This window comes from Hypanus sabinus, chromosome 8, assembly GCF_030144855.1.
Source record: "Hypanus sabinus isolate sHypSab1 chromosome 8, sHypSab1.hap1, whole genome shotgun sequence".
Lineage (NCBI taxonomy): Eukaryota > Metazoa > Chordata > Chondrichthyes > Myliobatiformes > Dasyatidae > Hypanus > Hypanus sabinus.
In genome coordinates this window covers 22,103,922-22,120,428 of record NC_082713.1, presented here as the reverse complement: position 1 = coordinate 22,120,428, position 16,507 = coordinate 22,103,922, and the positions used below count along the sequence as shown (strand labels likewise).

The window sequence follows — 16,507 nt, the reverse complement described above, 5'->3', positions numbered from 1 at the left end:
ACGACACATGGGTCTCCTGCCGTGAAACCGACCCTTGATCTGTCCGTCTCCAGGGCCCTGAGATCATAGGCTTCCAAATCCAAGTCGGACTCTCAGGCTGAACCCTTGGCATGCCGAACAATGGTCAGTCCTGAAACCCTGAGAAACAGGTCCCATTCCCACAAAGAACCAAAGTCAGTGTGTAACTCCAGGTCAGGGTCTTCAAAAGAACCCTGAAAGGGTAAAATAAAGATATTAAAGATGGAAATAGAGCTGTTTCCAAAAATGCAAGCAAAGGAGTCACTGTTTAGTGCCATCTTAACTTCAGTCCGCCTCCCTGAATGATCTTGTGGATAATATCATATTATGATCACTGCCTCCCAAGGTTTCCTTTACCTTAATCTCCCCAGTCAAATCTGGTCCATTACATAAGGCCCAATCTAGAATTGCCTTTCCCTTAGTGGGCTCAGTAACAACCTGCTCCAAAAAGCCATGCTGTAGGCATTCTACAAATTGCCTCTCTTGGGATTCAGCACCATCCGATTTTTCCAATCTACCTGCATATTAAAACTCCCCATGACTAATGTAATACCGCTCTTTTGACATATCCTTTCTAATTACCATTGAAATCTATATCCCACATCCTGGATTCTGTATGGAGGCCTGTTTATAGCTCCCATTAGTGTCTTTTTACCCTTGCAGTTTCTAAATTCTACTCACAATGATTCTACATATTTTGATCCCATGCCACCTCTTTTTAAACATTTGATTTATTTTTACCAACAGAGCAGCCTGATCCTTTCTGCCTACTTGCCGGTGCTTTCAATACAAGGCACATCCTTGGATATTAATCACTGAGCTATGATCTTCTTTCAGCCATCGTTCAGTGGTGCCACAATGTCATACTTGCCAATCTATACCTAATTCCATATACCTTCAATTATAACACCTTCAGTGCTGTATTCATCACCCTTTTCGATTTTGGTCTCCTGTTACACTTTACCTCACCCCACCGACTACTATTTTGCCCATCCATTCTTGCAGTCTCACTACACGCTGCATCTAGTCGTATACCGTGCTCAGCCCTATCACTCCAGTTTCCATCCACTGCCAATTTAATTTAAACCATCCCCAGCAGCTCGGGCAAACCTGCCCACAGGGATGCTGGTTCCCATCCGTTTCATATGTAACCTATCCTTTTTGTACAGGTCATACCGTCCCTAGAAGAGAAAGATCATTGGGATTTTTTCCTGGAACATAAAAGATTGAAGGGAGATTTGATAGAGGTATACAAAATTATGAGGGGTATAGATAGGGTAAATGCAAGCAGGCTTTTTCCCCACTGAGATTGGGAGGGACTACAAGCAGCGGTTATGGGTTAAAGTTGAAAGGTGAAATGTTTAAGGGGCACATGAGGGGTAACTTCTTACAGAGGTCATGAGTTGGGAACAAGCCGCCAGCGCAAGTGGTACATGTGAGTTAATCTCAACATTTAAGAAAAGTTTGGACAGGTACGTGGATAGTAGGGTATGGAGGGCTGTGGTCTGAGTGCAGGTCGATAGGAGTGGGCAGTTTAAATGCTCAGTATGGACTAGATGGGCTGAAGGGATTGTTTATGTGCTGTATTTTTCTGTCACTCTGTGACTCTAAATCTGAAACCTTGCCGCCCGCACCACTTCCTCACCCACTCATTCACCTGTATCATCAGCCTTTCTTGCCCTGACCGGTACATAGCACTGGGAATAATCTAGAGTTTCCTACCTTGGAGGTCATGTTCTTCAGCTTTTTTCCTACCTCACTATATTCACTGTGCAGGATCTTTTACTCCTTTCTACCCATCTCATTGGTATCATTGTACACTACATCCTCTGGCTTCTCACTCACCCTTCTGCAGCTGCTTTGAGATATCCCAGACCCTAGCAGCTGGGAGGCAACACACCTTCATTTTCTGTCCTCCTGTCAAACCTCCTATCATTACTGCTCTGATTGACTTTCCCCTTCCCTGCTGAGCCTCAGAGTTGGCCAAAGTTCCACTGGCCTGCCTGCTGTTGCTGTGCCCTGATAAGATTATCACCCCACCCCCAGCAGTATCCACAGGGGCATACTTGTTGCTGAGGGGGATGGATACAGCAGAGCCCTGCATTGACTTCTTACTCCCCTCACTTCTGGTGGTCACCCAGCTACTATCTGGGTGTGACCACCTGAGTGAAAGACTCATCTATGAAGTTTCCAGCTACCTAGGTAGTTCTGAGTGCATCCAGCTCCAGCTCCAGTTACTTTTCTATTTCAGTCGGGAGCTGGCATTGGGTGTACTTCCTGCAAATGTAGTCATCTGGGAGACCATTAGGTACCCTGTGACCTCACATCCCACAGGAGGAGCATCTTACTGCCTAACCTACAATCCTGCCTAAACTTGTTGTGCCTTGTAATTCTCAAACAAGTTCTAGCCTGTGCCCTTTCTTGCCCAAGCCTGTTGAGCCAAAGCCTGACCACTCTGACATTATCCACTCGCTCAATCGCCCCTGCAACAATGGCTGCTCTGCTCAAGCCCCACTTCTTTTTATTGGCCCTTGGAAATTAACATTAGTTAATATTAACCCAAGCAATATCCCACTGTGCAGACAAATCCCAAAAGGCTCTGCTCGCTTTTTTAAAATTGGCACTCCAGATCTTTTCCCTTCCTCTGCAACTATTTCACAAAGTAAGGTAGTATGACTCTGAGCATCATAAAATTCTGCCCACCGACAGTGCATTTGGCCCATTATACCTGTGCTGTCTCTTTGAAACTGCACTACTGCACTTCATCTTACTCCTGCATCATCTCAACGCTCATAACTGTCTCAACACTTCCCTTCCTCCCTTCCCTTCTTCATACTGGCCATCTTGCCTCTCCACTTTCAGTCCTGATGCAGTTTTTTTTAAAACTTTTTTTATTGCATTTTTAAATAGTTACAAAATGAAGTATGAAAAAAATGTATATAACCCTTCCCCCCTCCCCTTAACCCCTCCCACCAACTGCCCTATATAAAAAAAAGAGAAAGAGAAAAAAAAAGAAAGAAAGAAAGATTGTCTGGTTGTTGGAAGATCTCCACATGCTCCATGGAATTCATAAAAACTTTAATATGTATATTTATTTCTTTCCCCAAATGACCAATTGTTTCATCTTCAGAGCATCTATAGATTTAATCCTGTCTTTTGTAAATAAGGGCTCCAAATTTTCAAAAATGTTTCATATTTATCTCTTAAATTATAAGTATTTTTTTCTAATGGAATACAACCATAGATTTCTTTCTTCCAAGAGTCTATACTTAATTATGTATCCGATTTCCAAGTAACTGCAATAGCTTTCTTGGCTACTGCCAGTGCAATTTTTATAAATTCTTTCTGGTATTTATTTAGTTTGAGTTTTGGTTTTATCCCTTCAATATCACCTAATAAGAGTAATATTGGATTATGAGGAAATTGTGCTCCTGTAATTTGTTCCAGTAAGAGTCTTAAATTTGTCCAAAAAGGTTGAATTTTAGAACAGGACCATGTAGAATGTAAAAAAGTACCAGTTTCCTGGTTACATCGGAAACACTGATCCGATAAGTTTGGATTTAATTTATTTATTTTTTGTGGTGTAATATATGGTTGATGTAGAAAATTATACTGCACTAATCTTAACCGAACATTTATTGTATTTGTCATACTATCAAGACATAGTCTTGACCAATTTGTTTCTTCAATTTTAATACTCAAATCACTTTCCCATTTTTGTCTTGACTTATGGATTCCTTGTTTAATTGCCTGTTTTTGAATCAAATTATACATACAAGATATAAATGTTTTAATATTTCCTTTTTGAATTAAAATTTCTATTTCATTCGGTTTCGGCAATAACATTGTTTGACCTAATTTTTCTCTTAAATAAGCCCTTAATTGAAAGTAACAAAATAAAGTGTTATTTAATACTTTATATTTATTCTTTAATTGATCAAATGACATTAATATACCTCCTTCAAAACAATTCCCTATATATCTAATCCCTTTTTGAATCCAATTGTATAAAAGTTGATTGTCCATTGTGAAAGGAATAAGTCTATTTTGAATTAAAGATCTCTTTGCTAATAAAGATTTTTTTGTCTCATCATCAACATTTATCTTATTCCATAAATCAATCAAATGTTTTAATGTAGGAGATTCTTTCTTTTCCTGTATCCATTTAGATTCCCATTTATATGTAAAATCTTCTGGTACGTTTTCTCCTATTTTATCTAGTTCTATTCTAACCCATGCCGGTTTATCTTTCTCGAAAAAAGATGCAATAAATCTAAGTTTTTAAATAAAGTGTTGACAATTCTATTCTCACTGAAGATATTGTTTGACATGCTGAGTTCTTCTAGCAGATTCTTTGTTATTCATACATCCCATTTTTGCCTACAGCCCTGCAGATCTTTTATTCTTCATCTTATGTCCAATTCCCTATAGCATTATTTTTGGAACCAGCTTCCAGCAGTTTTTCAAGTGAAACATTCCAGATCCAGGCAAATATCTGGCTGGAAAGATTTATGTCTCTTCATTCGTTCTTATGTCAATGATTTCGTAAGCATAACCCCACATTGCTGGCCAGTACCACAGGGAATAGCTGTTTTACCCAGCTATAATTTATTTTAAATATCTTCTCCATTCCAAGGGAAACAATTCTAGCTTTATAACTTTAGAGCTGAAGTAATGATATTGAAAATCCTTCACTGCTTTGCAGAGTTTTTATAGCTTTCCTAAAATGTTAAGAATTGATCACAATGCCTCAGATGAGGACCTACAATCAATTTATAAAAATCTCTTTTATAAATTTTTACTTATTTATAAGCAGAGGTAATCCAATATTGGACCACATTTGGAATATTGTGTTCAGTTCTGGTCGCCTCATTATAGGAAGGATGTGGCAACTTTAGAGAGGGTGCAAATCAGATTTTCCAGGATGCTGCCTGGATTAAGGAGCACATCATATGAGGACAGGTTGAGCAAGCTTGGGCTTTTCTCTATGGAGGATGAAAGATGACTTGATGGAGGCAATAAGATGATAAGAGGCATGAGTTGAGTGGATAGTCACAGATTTTATCCCAGGTAGAATTCGCTAATGTATTGGGGCATCATTTTATGGCAATGAGAGGTAAGCATAGAGGGAGGGGTGTCTGAAGTAAGTTTTTTTTACATAGGGAGTGGTGAATGTGTGGAACACCCTGACAGAGGTGGTGGTAGAGGCAGGTACATTAGGGCATTTTAGGTAGAAACATGGATGAAAGAAAAATGGAGGACTATGTAAGAGGGAAGAGTTGGATTGATCTTAGAGTAGGTTAAAAGGTCAGCACAACATTATGGGCTGAAGGGCCTGCACTCTGCTGCAGTGTTCTGTGTTCTATGTTCGATTTTTTTTTATTTTAGTTGAGTGGATAGTCACAGATTTTATCCCAGGTAGAATTCGCTAATGTATTGGGGCATCATTTTATGGCAATGAGAGGTAAGCATAGAGGGAGGGGTGTCTGAAGTAAGTTTTTTTTTTACATAGGGAGTGGTGAATGTGTGGAACACCCTGACAGAGGTGGTGGTAGAGGCAGGTACATTAGGGCATTTTAGGTAGAAACATGGATGAAAGAAAAATGGAGGACTATGTAAGAGGGAAGAGTTGGATTGATCTTAGAGTAGGTTAAAAGGTCAGCACAACATTATGGGCTGAAGGGCCTGCACTCTGCTGCAGTGTTCTGTGTTCTATGTTCGATTTTTTTTTTACTCCATTTATCAACTAGACATGACACCTTTGAAGTTTTGCATCAGTGGACAATTTGCAGCATTTGCAAGTTTGTTGATTATCAGTTTTCGAGTTATGTCAGCTGGAGACTTGCTGTTCTGGCAGATGTTTTGACATATGAAATGTAGAAATAGACTCACGGTTCCTGAATTAGAAAGAAAACTTCCAAACTCCAAGGTTCTGAAGAAAACAGATAACATACTGAAAAAGAAAACCAAGGCTGTTGCTTTAACAATGGAGTGATTAATATTTCAGTAGCTTGGGTATTGAAAGATGAAAAAGAAATTTGTCCTCAGACAAGTGTTAGATTTGTAATAAAGACATAACTGTGTACTTATTCTGTTTCTGAAATTTAATTTTACTCACTTCTGTGGCATTGCCTGTCAGGAGCAAAATGCATTATTGCTCTATTATTTAGAACAAGATAATAAGGACAAATTTCAACAAAGGATTCAGAAGCAAAATCTGAAATACAAGTAGAAGATGCTGGAATCTTCACTACATCAGGCAACATCTAACCTGAGGAACATGGACACCCTGCTTAATGATATTGGTCCATGACATTAAAAAATTGGGAACCTCTGGTCTATAGAGAAAGGAAGAGAGTTGATGATTTATTAGACCATTGTTATAAGGTCTGTCTGGTCAACCTCACTGACGTGATACATCCAAAAAAAAGGCAATAAATAAATACAGTCAACTTTTCAGTCCAAGACCCTTCATCAGGACTCATGATACCACTCCTGCTGAAGGGTCAGCCTGAAATGTTGACTCCTTCCTCTTTTCCCTGGATGCTACCCGGCCTGCTGAGTTCCTCCAGCATTTTGTGTATGTCGTTTGTAGAAGCTTATCGGGCAATTTATAAACAACATTAACTTTTGTCTATAAACGCAGAAGATTCTACAGATGCTGAAAGTCCAGAGTAACACACACAAAACGTTGGATGAACTCAGGAGGTCAGGCAGCATCTACGGAGAGGAATAAAGAGCTGAAGTTTTGGGCAAAGACATATCCTGATGAAGGGTCTTGGCCCGAAACATCAACTCTTTATTCCTCTCCATAGATGCTGTCTGATCTGGTGATATCCTCCAACATTTTGTGTGCATTCCATTTACATATATAATATCTCTAGTATGGCAGAATGTAATATATGGCAGAAAATTGCCATATAAGATGATATTAGAGTAGATAGCCAGAGATTGGTCAGAAAGGTAAATTTTAAGAAAGATGTTGAAGAACAGGAAACTGAAAGTGAGAAGCAGCGCAGGGAGACTTTCAGAGCTTATATCCTTGGCAACTGAGGGTTTGGCTCCCAGTGCTGCAACAACTAAAGGCAAAGGTGCTCATGAGCACAGATATCTTAGTTGGATAGAGGCCTAAACAAGATTAAAGACAAGTGGGGGGGGGGGGGGGTAGGGGCTATGAAGAGATTCCAAAGCAACCATAAGCTCCTCAAAACTGGGACATAGTTTACTGGTAATTGCAGTCGCAGGGGTGGTGGATTAATAGAACGGAGCTGAGAATGGGTAGAATCAGATTCAGTATTATGAGCTTTTGTCTCTCTGATGTGCAATGTACTCTTACATGGGCTCAGCTGTTTGAAGGAAATACTGGAGGGAGGAAGGCAAAAAGGAAAGAAGTGCAGTTCATTCTTTCAAACCAATGTCATTAGAAAAATCTTGCAGAGGTCTGGTGTAAAGTCAATATGATCTGAAAAGTAACTATCTCTGTAATGGAGAAAATAACATATAATTTTTTAATTCACATATTCAGAAGCTGGTGATTTATTCTAGGCATGGTTTCCCGGTTGGTATCAACACTCTTGTGTCTTCTGTACATAAAATGACACAACAAATTTTCTTCAAGTGATATCCAGATGGTGAGAATTTGCAAGCTGCTAGGCAACAGGGCCAAAAGCAACAAGACAGATTCTGATCTTGCCCAATATTCCCAAGTGCACGTTTTATTCTAGGATTAGGAATAGGGGTCATAACTGCTTATTCTTCCTTTCCTACATGTCAGTTACTGCTGTAAGTTTGCTATCATTGATGTAATATCAAGGGCTTTGGCACTTCTAAAGCAATTATCACATCGATCCAACCAAGAATCTAATGCTGGAGCCCAAACAACTGCAAACCCACAAAAAATATAGATTCTTGTCATGGAATTAAATACTTTGAATTCCAATAATTCAATTCAAATGTAATATTTCCTTATAGAGTAAAATATGCTTAAGACAAAATGAATCCCGAGTGTGAAGTGGTCTGGATTTTTGTAACAAGTGGTTCAGTTTTGAATGAGAAGTTTAATGGCTTTTGTTCATTGATTTGGAATTTCACAGAAACAGTGGTAAAAAATCTGGCCAGAACTCAGCATTCTCTGAAGACGTCAGTGCGATGTTTTCCAATTCTCCTGATGATCATGGGACGGCTGCCCCAGGAAGCAAAGGGAAGGGAAGTGAAGAGACCCTTCAGTCAAGGTACAGTGACCATCAGCTGCGCTGAAATGGAGCCTGTTGTCTTCTCATCTGTTTTGTATCACCTCTCAGAATATTGAACGTTTGTGCAATTTAAGTCCGATGGTAAGACACGAGTTCAGAGCACAAAGCTACTGAATATGTGGCAGCAAATGAGAGTACAGAAAAAGATAAAGATTAGTTTTATTCATCACAGGGACATCAGAATGTCGAAATATGCAATGTAAATGTTATCTGCATTGAATAAATGTAGATAACATTTACAATGATGCTACCTGGAATGAGGACATGAGTTTTTGGGAAAGTCTTGAGTCAGGACCTTATTTCATCTTACATAGAATAATAAGGAGAAATTTGATAGAGGTATACATAATACTCTATGGATAGGGTAAGTGCAAGCAGGTATTTTTCCACTGAGTTTGGGTGAAATAGGAATAGAGGTCACAGATTTAGAGTGAAAGATGAAATATTTAAGGGGAACCTGAGGGGGAAACTTCTTCACTCAAACAGTGGTGCAAGTGTGGAAGGAACGGCCAGTGAACATGATGGATATGGTTCAATTGCAACACTTAAGAGTGTTTTGGATTGGTACATGGATGGGAGGGTTATGGAGGGCAATAGTCCAGGTGTAGGTAGATGGGGTGAGGCTGAATAACAGTTTTGCTGATGGCCCTGTTTCTGTGCTGTAATATTCTTTGACTTTTATCACTCTCAACCAAACTGTTTTCATAGTCAGGGGAAAATGGGAATGTCACTGTGGTCCTGAGAGCAAATATTGATGGAGCAAAGTAAACAGTCATTTTCAACACTGTCTAACCTGATATGACCTTGAGATGCTGGGTGCCTGTGGTCATGGGTGAGAGAAAAATTCCATTTGAAAAAGAAAATTTCAGTGAGGTGAAATGCCTGGTGTTTATCCCTAGGCTCAACATGGGAGAGAAGAAAATGCATACAAAGGGAAGACAAACACAGAGCAGACACATTGTCTTAAAATAATCCTGAAAGGGACGCTCTGTATTCAGTCTAACATTTACTAAACGTACTTAAATTTGGAGCCATTATTTCTTACCATATAGATACTGAAGCAGAGTCTTGGTTGAAGAATCTTTATATGTCACACCTATGAATTTACCGTTTGAACTATTAGTTAGAGAATATGAATTTAAAGCTCTCCACTGGATCTAGGGAATTTAAACTCCATTAAATAAATAAATTTTAACACCTCATAACTTTATCCATCAAACTGTTGGATAGCCATTGAAAACAAAATCCTGTTTCTTTCCTGTCCTTTAGAAATCTGTTGTTTTTATCTGCATAGACCCTTATAGGCAATGAAGGGCGAGGAAACATACTGACCTGGTTAGGAAAGACCACATTTTGTGTCATCATGCACAAAAGCAAAATGAACCTATGAAGCAATAAGAGGGGATTGTTTATTTATACAGTATTCAGATTTGCAGATAATAGTTTCAAAACAATAGGTATCTGATTTTTACAGAGAGTGGAGAGTGCTTGGAATGTGCTGCCAAGTATGGTGGTCAAAGTAGATACATTGGGATCGCTAAGAGACTTAGATAGGTACATGGATGATAGAAAAATGGAGGGCTAAGTGGGTGGGAAGGATTAGATTGACCTTAGAGCAGGTTAAAAGGTCGGCACAACATTACAGGCCAGAAGCCCAGTACTGTGGTGTACTGGTCAATGTTCTATAGTTTGGGATTTGTATGCAGGAGAACTTTCCACTGACATTGGCTAAGTATCAGTCAAAATCAGAATCAGAATCAGGTCTATTATCACCGGCATGTGACATGAAATTTGTTAACTTAGCAGCAGCAGTTCCTTGCAATACATATGCTAGCAGAGAGAGAAAAAATAACAAATAAAATAAAACATAAATAAACAAGTAAATGAATTATGTATTTTGAATAGATTTTTTAAAATGTGCAAAAACAGAAATACTGTATATTAAGAAAGTGAGGTAGTGTCCAAAGCTTCAAAGTCCATTCAGGAATCAGATGGTAGAGGGGAAGAAGCTGTACCTGAATCGCTGAGTGTGAGATACAGGACCCCATTTTAAATACATTTAATGGCTATAAATAGGCTGTCTCTTACTCAAGCTGATCTTGAATAAAGGATAAATGATAACTATACTTCTTGGTATTTGAGCTTCCTCACCTGGACAATGCTTTGTTTTCAGGTTGAAACCGAATAACACTGCCGATGATGACCCTCACTCAAACAGTTTTAACAACCCAGCCTACTTTGTGCTTGAAGGCCTCTCCTACCAGTCTGGAACAGGTGGTCAGGAAAACCCGGGGAATCCGGTGTCAAAACCTATCCCTAGGAATAAGACACACCCTCTTCCTCCAACACCAATGGAGAAGCCAAAGGACTACTCACTCCGACATCTAAACAATGAAGGTGGATCCTCTGAACATGAAAGCCCTTATGATCAAAGCCAACACATGTACCACAAAATGCTGGAAGTTGAAATGCAGAACAATCCACTCTATGCCAGTACAAACGATGTATGGGTTAAATCAGCCCAGACTTCACCGGCCAAAGGCAGCCAAGAGCGGCTCAAGAACACAGTGCCAGCTCGGGACCATCTTGAATTCAAAGCTCGCACCATGGGCCCAAGGACCAGACCTCAGGTGGTGGCAAAGAGTGGGGCTCAAGCTTCCTTGATCAGCGAGGTCAGAGACAAAATAAGTGAGAGGAGGCCAGAAGACCAACCTCCATCCGTCAGCCACATAGTCAAATCGCTGAGCGATAAGGACCGGCCATCCAGCAGGGGCGAGCTACCCGTTCCTGTTCGTGAGCGTCCCGCCAAAAGTCCCCGGCTGCCCGCGAGGAACAAAGCCCCAGAGGTTCAGCCTCGACCTGCACGGATGGATCATTTGAACATGCCCCCGCCCCTGCCAGTCAAGAGCCGGACAATGGAGTATGGGGTAGGAGCAATTACCGACTGTGTGTCATATTTGAGTTTCAGCAGAGTTATTAATCAGATTAATGTAAATGATACAGCTCCCCAAATATCTTGTGCACGGATGTACTGTATTTACTATGATATGAATGAGATGCATAGTATTTTGACCAGCACCAAATTAGAAATGAGTCAAATATTGTAGTGGGATATAGTGTAGTGGGTAAGTCAACAAATTGTTGGATTAATTCAAAGCCCTAGACTAAAGGTATGCAGACTTAAACTTAATAAAATAAATCTGGAATTTGCAAACTAGAATTAGTAACAGGGATCACTGAACTTCCAGATTGTTGCAAGAACCCATTCACTGATATATCTTGGCCATCTGACCCATATATAGTTTACTCATAACTTTCCCTCTGAACTTGCTGAACAACCCACTGAGGGAGGTGTAGAATGAGGTGGGATTGGTAAATTATGTCAGTGGTGCTGGGTAAGGCAGGTTCTATAGATCGATCAACTCTGATCACTGTGTGTGTGTGTGTGTGTGTGTGTGTGTGTGTGTGTGTGTGTGTGTGTGTGTGTGTGTGTGTGTGTGTGTGTGTGTGTGTGTACCTCACCATGATATCTTTTATGTCTTGCACTGTACTGCTCCCACAGAACAATGAACCTCATGATATATGGCAGTGAGAATAAACCTAATTCTGAACGTGAGTGTATGTGTGTTGCACAAATTGTTTGAAATGTTAATCATTCTTTACATAGAATAATGATGTGTTTAGTGATTTGTAATATTACTTTTCTGAATCAAATGATGGAAATATGGATCACTGAGGAAGTGCTGCTCTGTGAGCCTATCAGTCATCATAGACTTTAAGCTGAGGCATTAAGGTCCCTGTTGTAATCTCAGGTGGGACTTGCAGAAAATCAAGTCAACTAATATTAGAATGAAATAGTGAATTCTTAATATCTGACATTCTATTTACCTTTTAACTCAATTCACTAGATGAGTGCCATGGTAGTGCCACGGTGACCTCTTTGAGAAAGTTAATATGCTCTTCTCGTGTGCACATCGATTTCTTCTGGGTGCTCTGCTTTTCTTCCACAGTCCATAGACGTGCCAGTTAGTAAATCAATTGATCCTTGTAAATTGTCCTGTGATTACGTTAGAGTTAAATAGGAGACTTGCTGAGCAATGCAGCTCAAAGGTTTGCTGACCAGCAACGCCTAGAGATATAGCTGTTCCGCGCTATATCTCTATATATATATATATATATTCGGTCTTTATCACATTACTGTTCATGTACAAATTGGCATGGATGCTTTCTGCACAATAGTGACCACAATTCAGTTGTTCTCTATTGCTGTAATTCACTGAGACTTTACAAGTTAGAGAAAGTTACTATATGAATTCAAATTGTTCTCTATATACTTTGAGAGTTTTGCTGTCTGACCAAAATTCACCAGCTAGAGACTAAAATTAATTAATCATGTGGAATATGGCCTGATAGAGCATCAGAATATCTCAGCATTATTACTGTAGACATAAACCAAAACCAGTCATTAGGGTTTAGGTACTAAAAAGGCAGATATATTTAAGAAATTATAATTCTCTATCCAAAAGGATACAGATCTTTTGCTGTCTCTTTTAGACTTCTGAGAACCGTAATAGTTCAAGCACCATCTTGGAGGTTCTGAAGCACTTTGGCTTGGAGAAATATGAAAGTGGCCTGATTGAGAATGGATGGGATAACTTGGAATTCTGGAGGTAATTACAGTGAGAACACATCAAACCCAATGGTTTCTGCTGGGTGTTTCTGTAAACTATTTGCACAAGTTGTAGCTTTTTACTTATTGCACTGCTGCTACCAAAAGAAGAGTGAGCTGAAGGTCAATCTTAAAGGTCAAGCTTCCCCCTGTGCATTTTAGCATACACTGGTGGATTAAGAGCCATCTCAAGATATTTTATAAACCAAACATTTTCAGCTCAGTTCTACAGGGTGGAACTACCCATAATTAGGCACAGATTGGGATTAGACCAACACATGTTCTCTTCAACCCTGGGATTAACCTGGATATTAGGATGGCGGTGTCTTCCAGTAGGACTGCAGCTGCTTGTTTGCAATCCCCACCCGCCAGCTTTCCATGCCGAAACTGGAACTCACTTGTAGTCTGACACAGAAGTTCTCCCAATCGTTGAAAGAATGTTCTTTTCTGCTACCCTGAATTTTCCATACCTAAAGAGTTCTGACACAGAATCCATGGTGGGATAAAAATGCAGTCACAAATAATTGGCCCATTGGGTATTTTTAGTGCACAAAATTCCAGGCCTTTCTCTATTCCCCTGGCCCCACGACAACTAGGTCCCTCTCTGAGCACTTACTACCATGGGAATGATTTCATTCATACCATGTCTCTTCAGGCCAGGCTTAGCCAATCAGATAGATGGATTTGTAAAGCTATGGGTCGTGAGGTTTGCAAGGTTTAATCTATGAAATTGGTTTAGGAATGTGATTGCAGTAATGGTTTTAACTTTACTATATTATATATATATATGTATATATATATGTGTGTGTATACATTTGTTACTGAAAAGCAATAACACTATGGTCTCTTTTTTGGTGTAGTGACATCACTGATGATGATTTACGAGAAGCTGGTGTCACTGATGCCAGTCACAGGAAGACTCTTCTGGACTTAGCTTACCACAATAAGCCTTGACAATAGACTGTTAAAAAGTGGAAGAGGACCCCTGGTCACTCTTTATGGACCTTGCCATTAAATTTTGTTTCCGAAGTCCTACCTGAGTAAGAAAACATTGGGTGAAATACTGAATCTGAGCACATCCTGAAGGTTCTTTATGACGTCCGGAAGGAATTGAGTGCGGAAAAGTGAATGGTGTTTCCGGTATAATCCCAGCGACAGATGCCCTAGTCTTACCCTAGTCTTTTCTGGCCCAGTCTTTCGTGTTACTAAGAAGCAGAGCCCCAGTTTGATTTTTCCAAGGCAACTTATAACTGGAATCTGGGACTTGGAATGGAAGAATGCGTTGCCTTATCTTGAAGTCCCATACGGATAAGATACAAGGATGGTTTAGTCTCCATGGGTGAAATAATAAATGGTCAAATAACCAGAACCCTTGAAGGCTTTGTTTAGAATTTCAGTATCCCCACTTTTCATACTCAGAAAACTTTTCAGCAAGAAATTCAAGCTAATAAGTATGATGCCTTTCATTTAGAAAAAGACAAACTGGTAAAGCTCTCAGAATGCCTAGCAGTGGAAGTTACTGGGACGGACGCCGATTTGAGGCTTCCTGTACAAAATGGACAATGCCAGAAGAAGCCAACACTGAGCCAGATGGCTTCAAAGTACTGGTAACTTGGCGCAGGAAGAGACCACAGCAAGATGTTACTAAAAAAAAGTGAAGATCTCAAATTAAGTGCATGTTACTCAACTTAGACTTAATGGTCTATATCTTGCCTATCATATAGGAGGTTTAAGTGTCTGTTTAACGTCTGAAAAGTGGTCAGTAAGTCAGGGGGAGAGGCGTATGTAAGTCCGGATGTTTATGGCATGCCCCAGTATCTTAAATCTTTTAAGCCAGCCACACACAGCTCCTTCCTATGCTACTCATTGGTGTTTCATTTGTCCCATATGAAAGCCAAATTCATGTGAACTTCCAGAGTTTATACCATCTGTGTGTAGGCTAGAAACTTATGCTTGGCATGAGTGCTCTGTGCTGATTTTTATTTATCTGCATCACTGAGAACAGCAGGGCATTCCCTTTATCAAAACATGGAAACTTAGAAATCTGTCATTCCATTTTCTTAAACATGTTGGAGTCCAAATGGGATTAAATGAAAGGCTTGTGGGTGCAACATGTAACATCCCTACGTTAAGAGAAGTTTAAAGGGATACAGCATGCATGGTTCATGGGCATGAGTTGCTGACGTTTTTTTTTCCATGTTTTATACTATTTTTAATGTTCTGAACAATGTAACTTCATTTTCAGGCCATTTTGGCATATGCTGATTGAAAGGTTAGTTGAAGTTTAGGTACAATATGCCTCTGCATGATTGATTCAGAATGTAATCTCTCCCACCCTTATTTGTAAATTGGACATGTTAATGAGGATTCACAGTATTTCATTCACAGAATGGACAAACAAACAACAAAAGAAACAGAGGGTCAAGATACATAAAGATTGCAGATGCTGGAATCCAGAGCAAAAAAAAAACAAACTGCTGGAGGAACTGCCGCCTGACCTACAAAGTTCTTCCAGCAGAATGTCCTTTCACAAAAAACCAGGGTCATTGTCAGAGTTCACAGGGATGCCCTATGGTTTTAGCTGCTACCCTGCCTTCCTTGTGGTGATATCTCAGGTCTATGTGTGGAAATTTAAGCAAATGGATCCTTAATTCATCTGCACCTGGGCAGTGATGTAGATGACTGGATCCCTCACCCTTTATAGATCAACATCCGATCTTCATGGCTTTACAATCAAAACTAATCAATTTCTGAAGCTGACACAGTGACTCTGTTTGTCATGTGGTGATGATGAATGTTCTGTATGTGTATCAAACCTTTTTCAGAATTATATTGATTACCTTGATTAGAAAGTAAAGGGTATTCCGAAGATTTATATAAATTGAGGTTACACAATTCCTTCGAGTTTGAAATGAAAATGCAGAAGGTGGACACGTTACTTAATAAATTACACCGAAACACAGACATCTGAGCAAAATCTTAGCAACTAGGCTCAGGGCAAGAATCTGGATGAAACTATATTTGATAGTTTCTTTTTGGAAGCACTGCCAGCCACACCACATCAGACATGATAGTGTACTTCGATGTGATTCGACAGGGAAAGGACCAAAGCTTTCTAGTCTTTCAGTCTGAAGGACAGCCATTGCCATGAATTGTTGCATGCTGTATAACTTTGAATATTTTTATCTGCATGGATATCATGTTGGATGAATTGATGCTAATGGCAGCGTTGTTATGTTTACTCCAGTGATATCATTTGGACCTCTGAAGTATATGCAAATAAATTTAGAATGAAACTATCTTTTGAGACTATATTTCTTCTGCCCTCTAGATTTCAATGTATTGAAAAATTAAGTTACAAAACAGATGGGCTTGGATGCACGCTCAGTGGCCACTTTATTAGGTGCATTTGTACACCCACATAAAAGCATGCAGGCATGGTCAAGAGATTCAGATTTTGTTCAGACTAAACATCAGAATGGAGAAGAAGTGTGATTTAAGTGACTGACTGTGGATTGATTGTTGGTGTCAGAAGGGGCAGTTTGAATATCTCAGAAACTGCTGATCT

At 39.6% G+C, this 16,507-nt stretch overlaps 1 protein-coding gene across 1 annotated transcript in view; it reads left to right on the top strand.

Moving 5' to 3' along the window:
* LOC132397967 (phosphatidylinositol 3,4,5-trisphosphate 5-phosphatase 2-like) overlaps nucleotides 1-16,299 on the top strand; it is a 170,698-nt gene extending 154,399 nt beyond the window's left edge. Inside the window, exons 26-29 of the mRNA XM_059976816.1 lie at nucleotides 8,112-8,249; nucleotides 10,444-11,197; nucleotides 12,825-12,940; nucleotides 13,800-16,299. Of these exons, the coding sequence (XP_059832799.1) occupies nucleotides 8,112-8,249; nucleotides 10,444-11,197; nucleotides 12,825-12,940; nucleotides 13,800-13,893 (1,102 nt within the window). The 3' untranslated portion in view covers nucleotides 13,894-16,299. The remainder of the gene's footprint in view (nucleotides 1-8,111; nucleotides 8,250-10,443; nucleotides 11,198-12,824; nucleotides 12,941-13,799) is intronic.
* The last annotated feature ends 208 nt before the right edge of the window (nucleotides 16,300-16,507 follow it).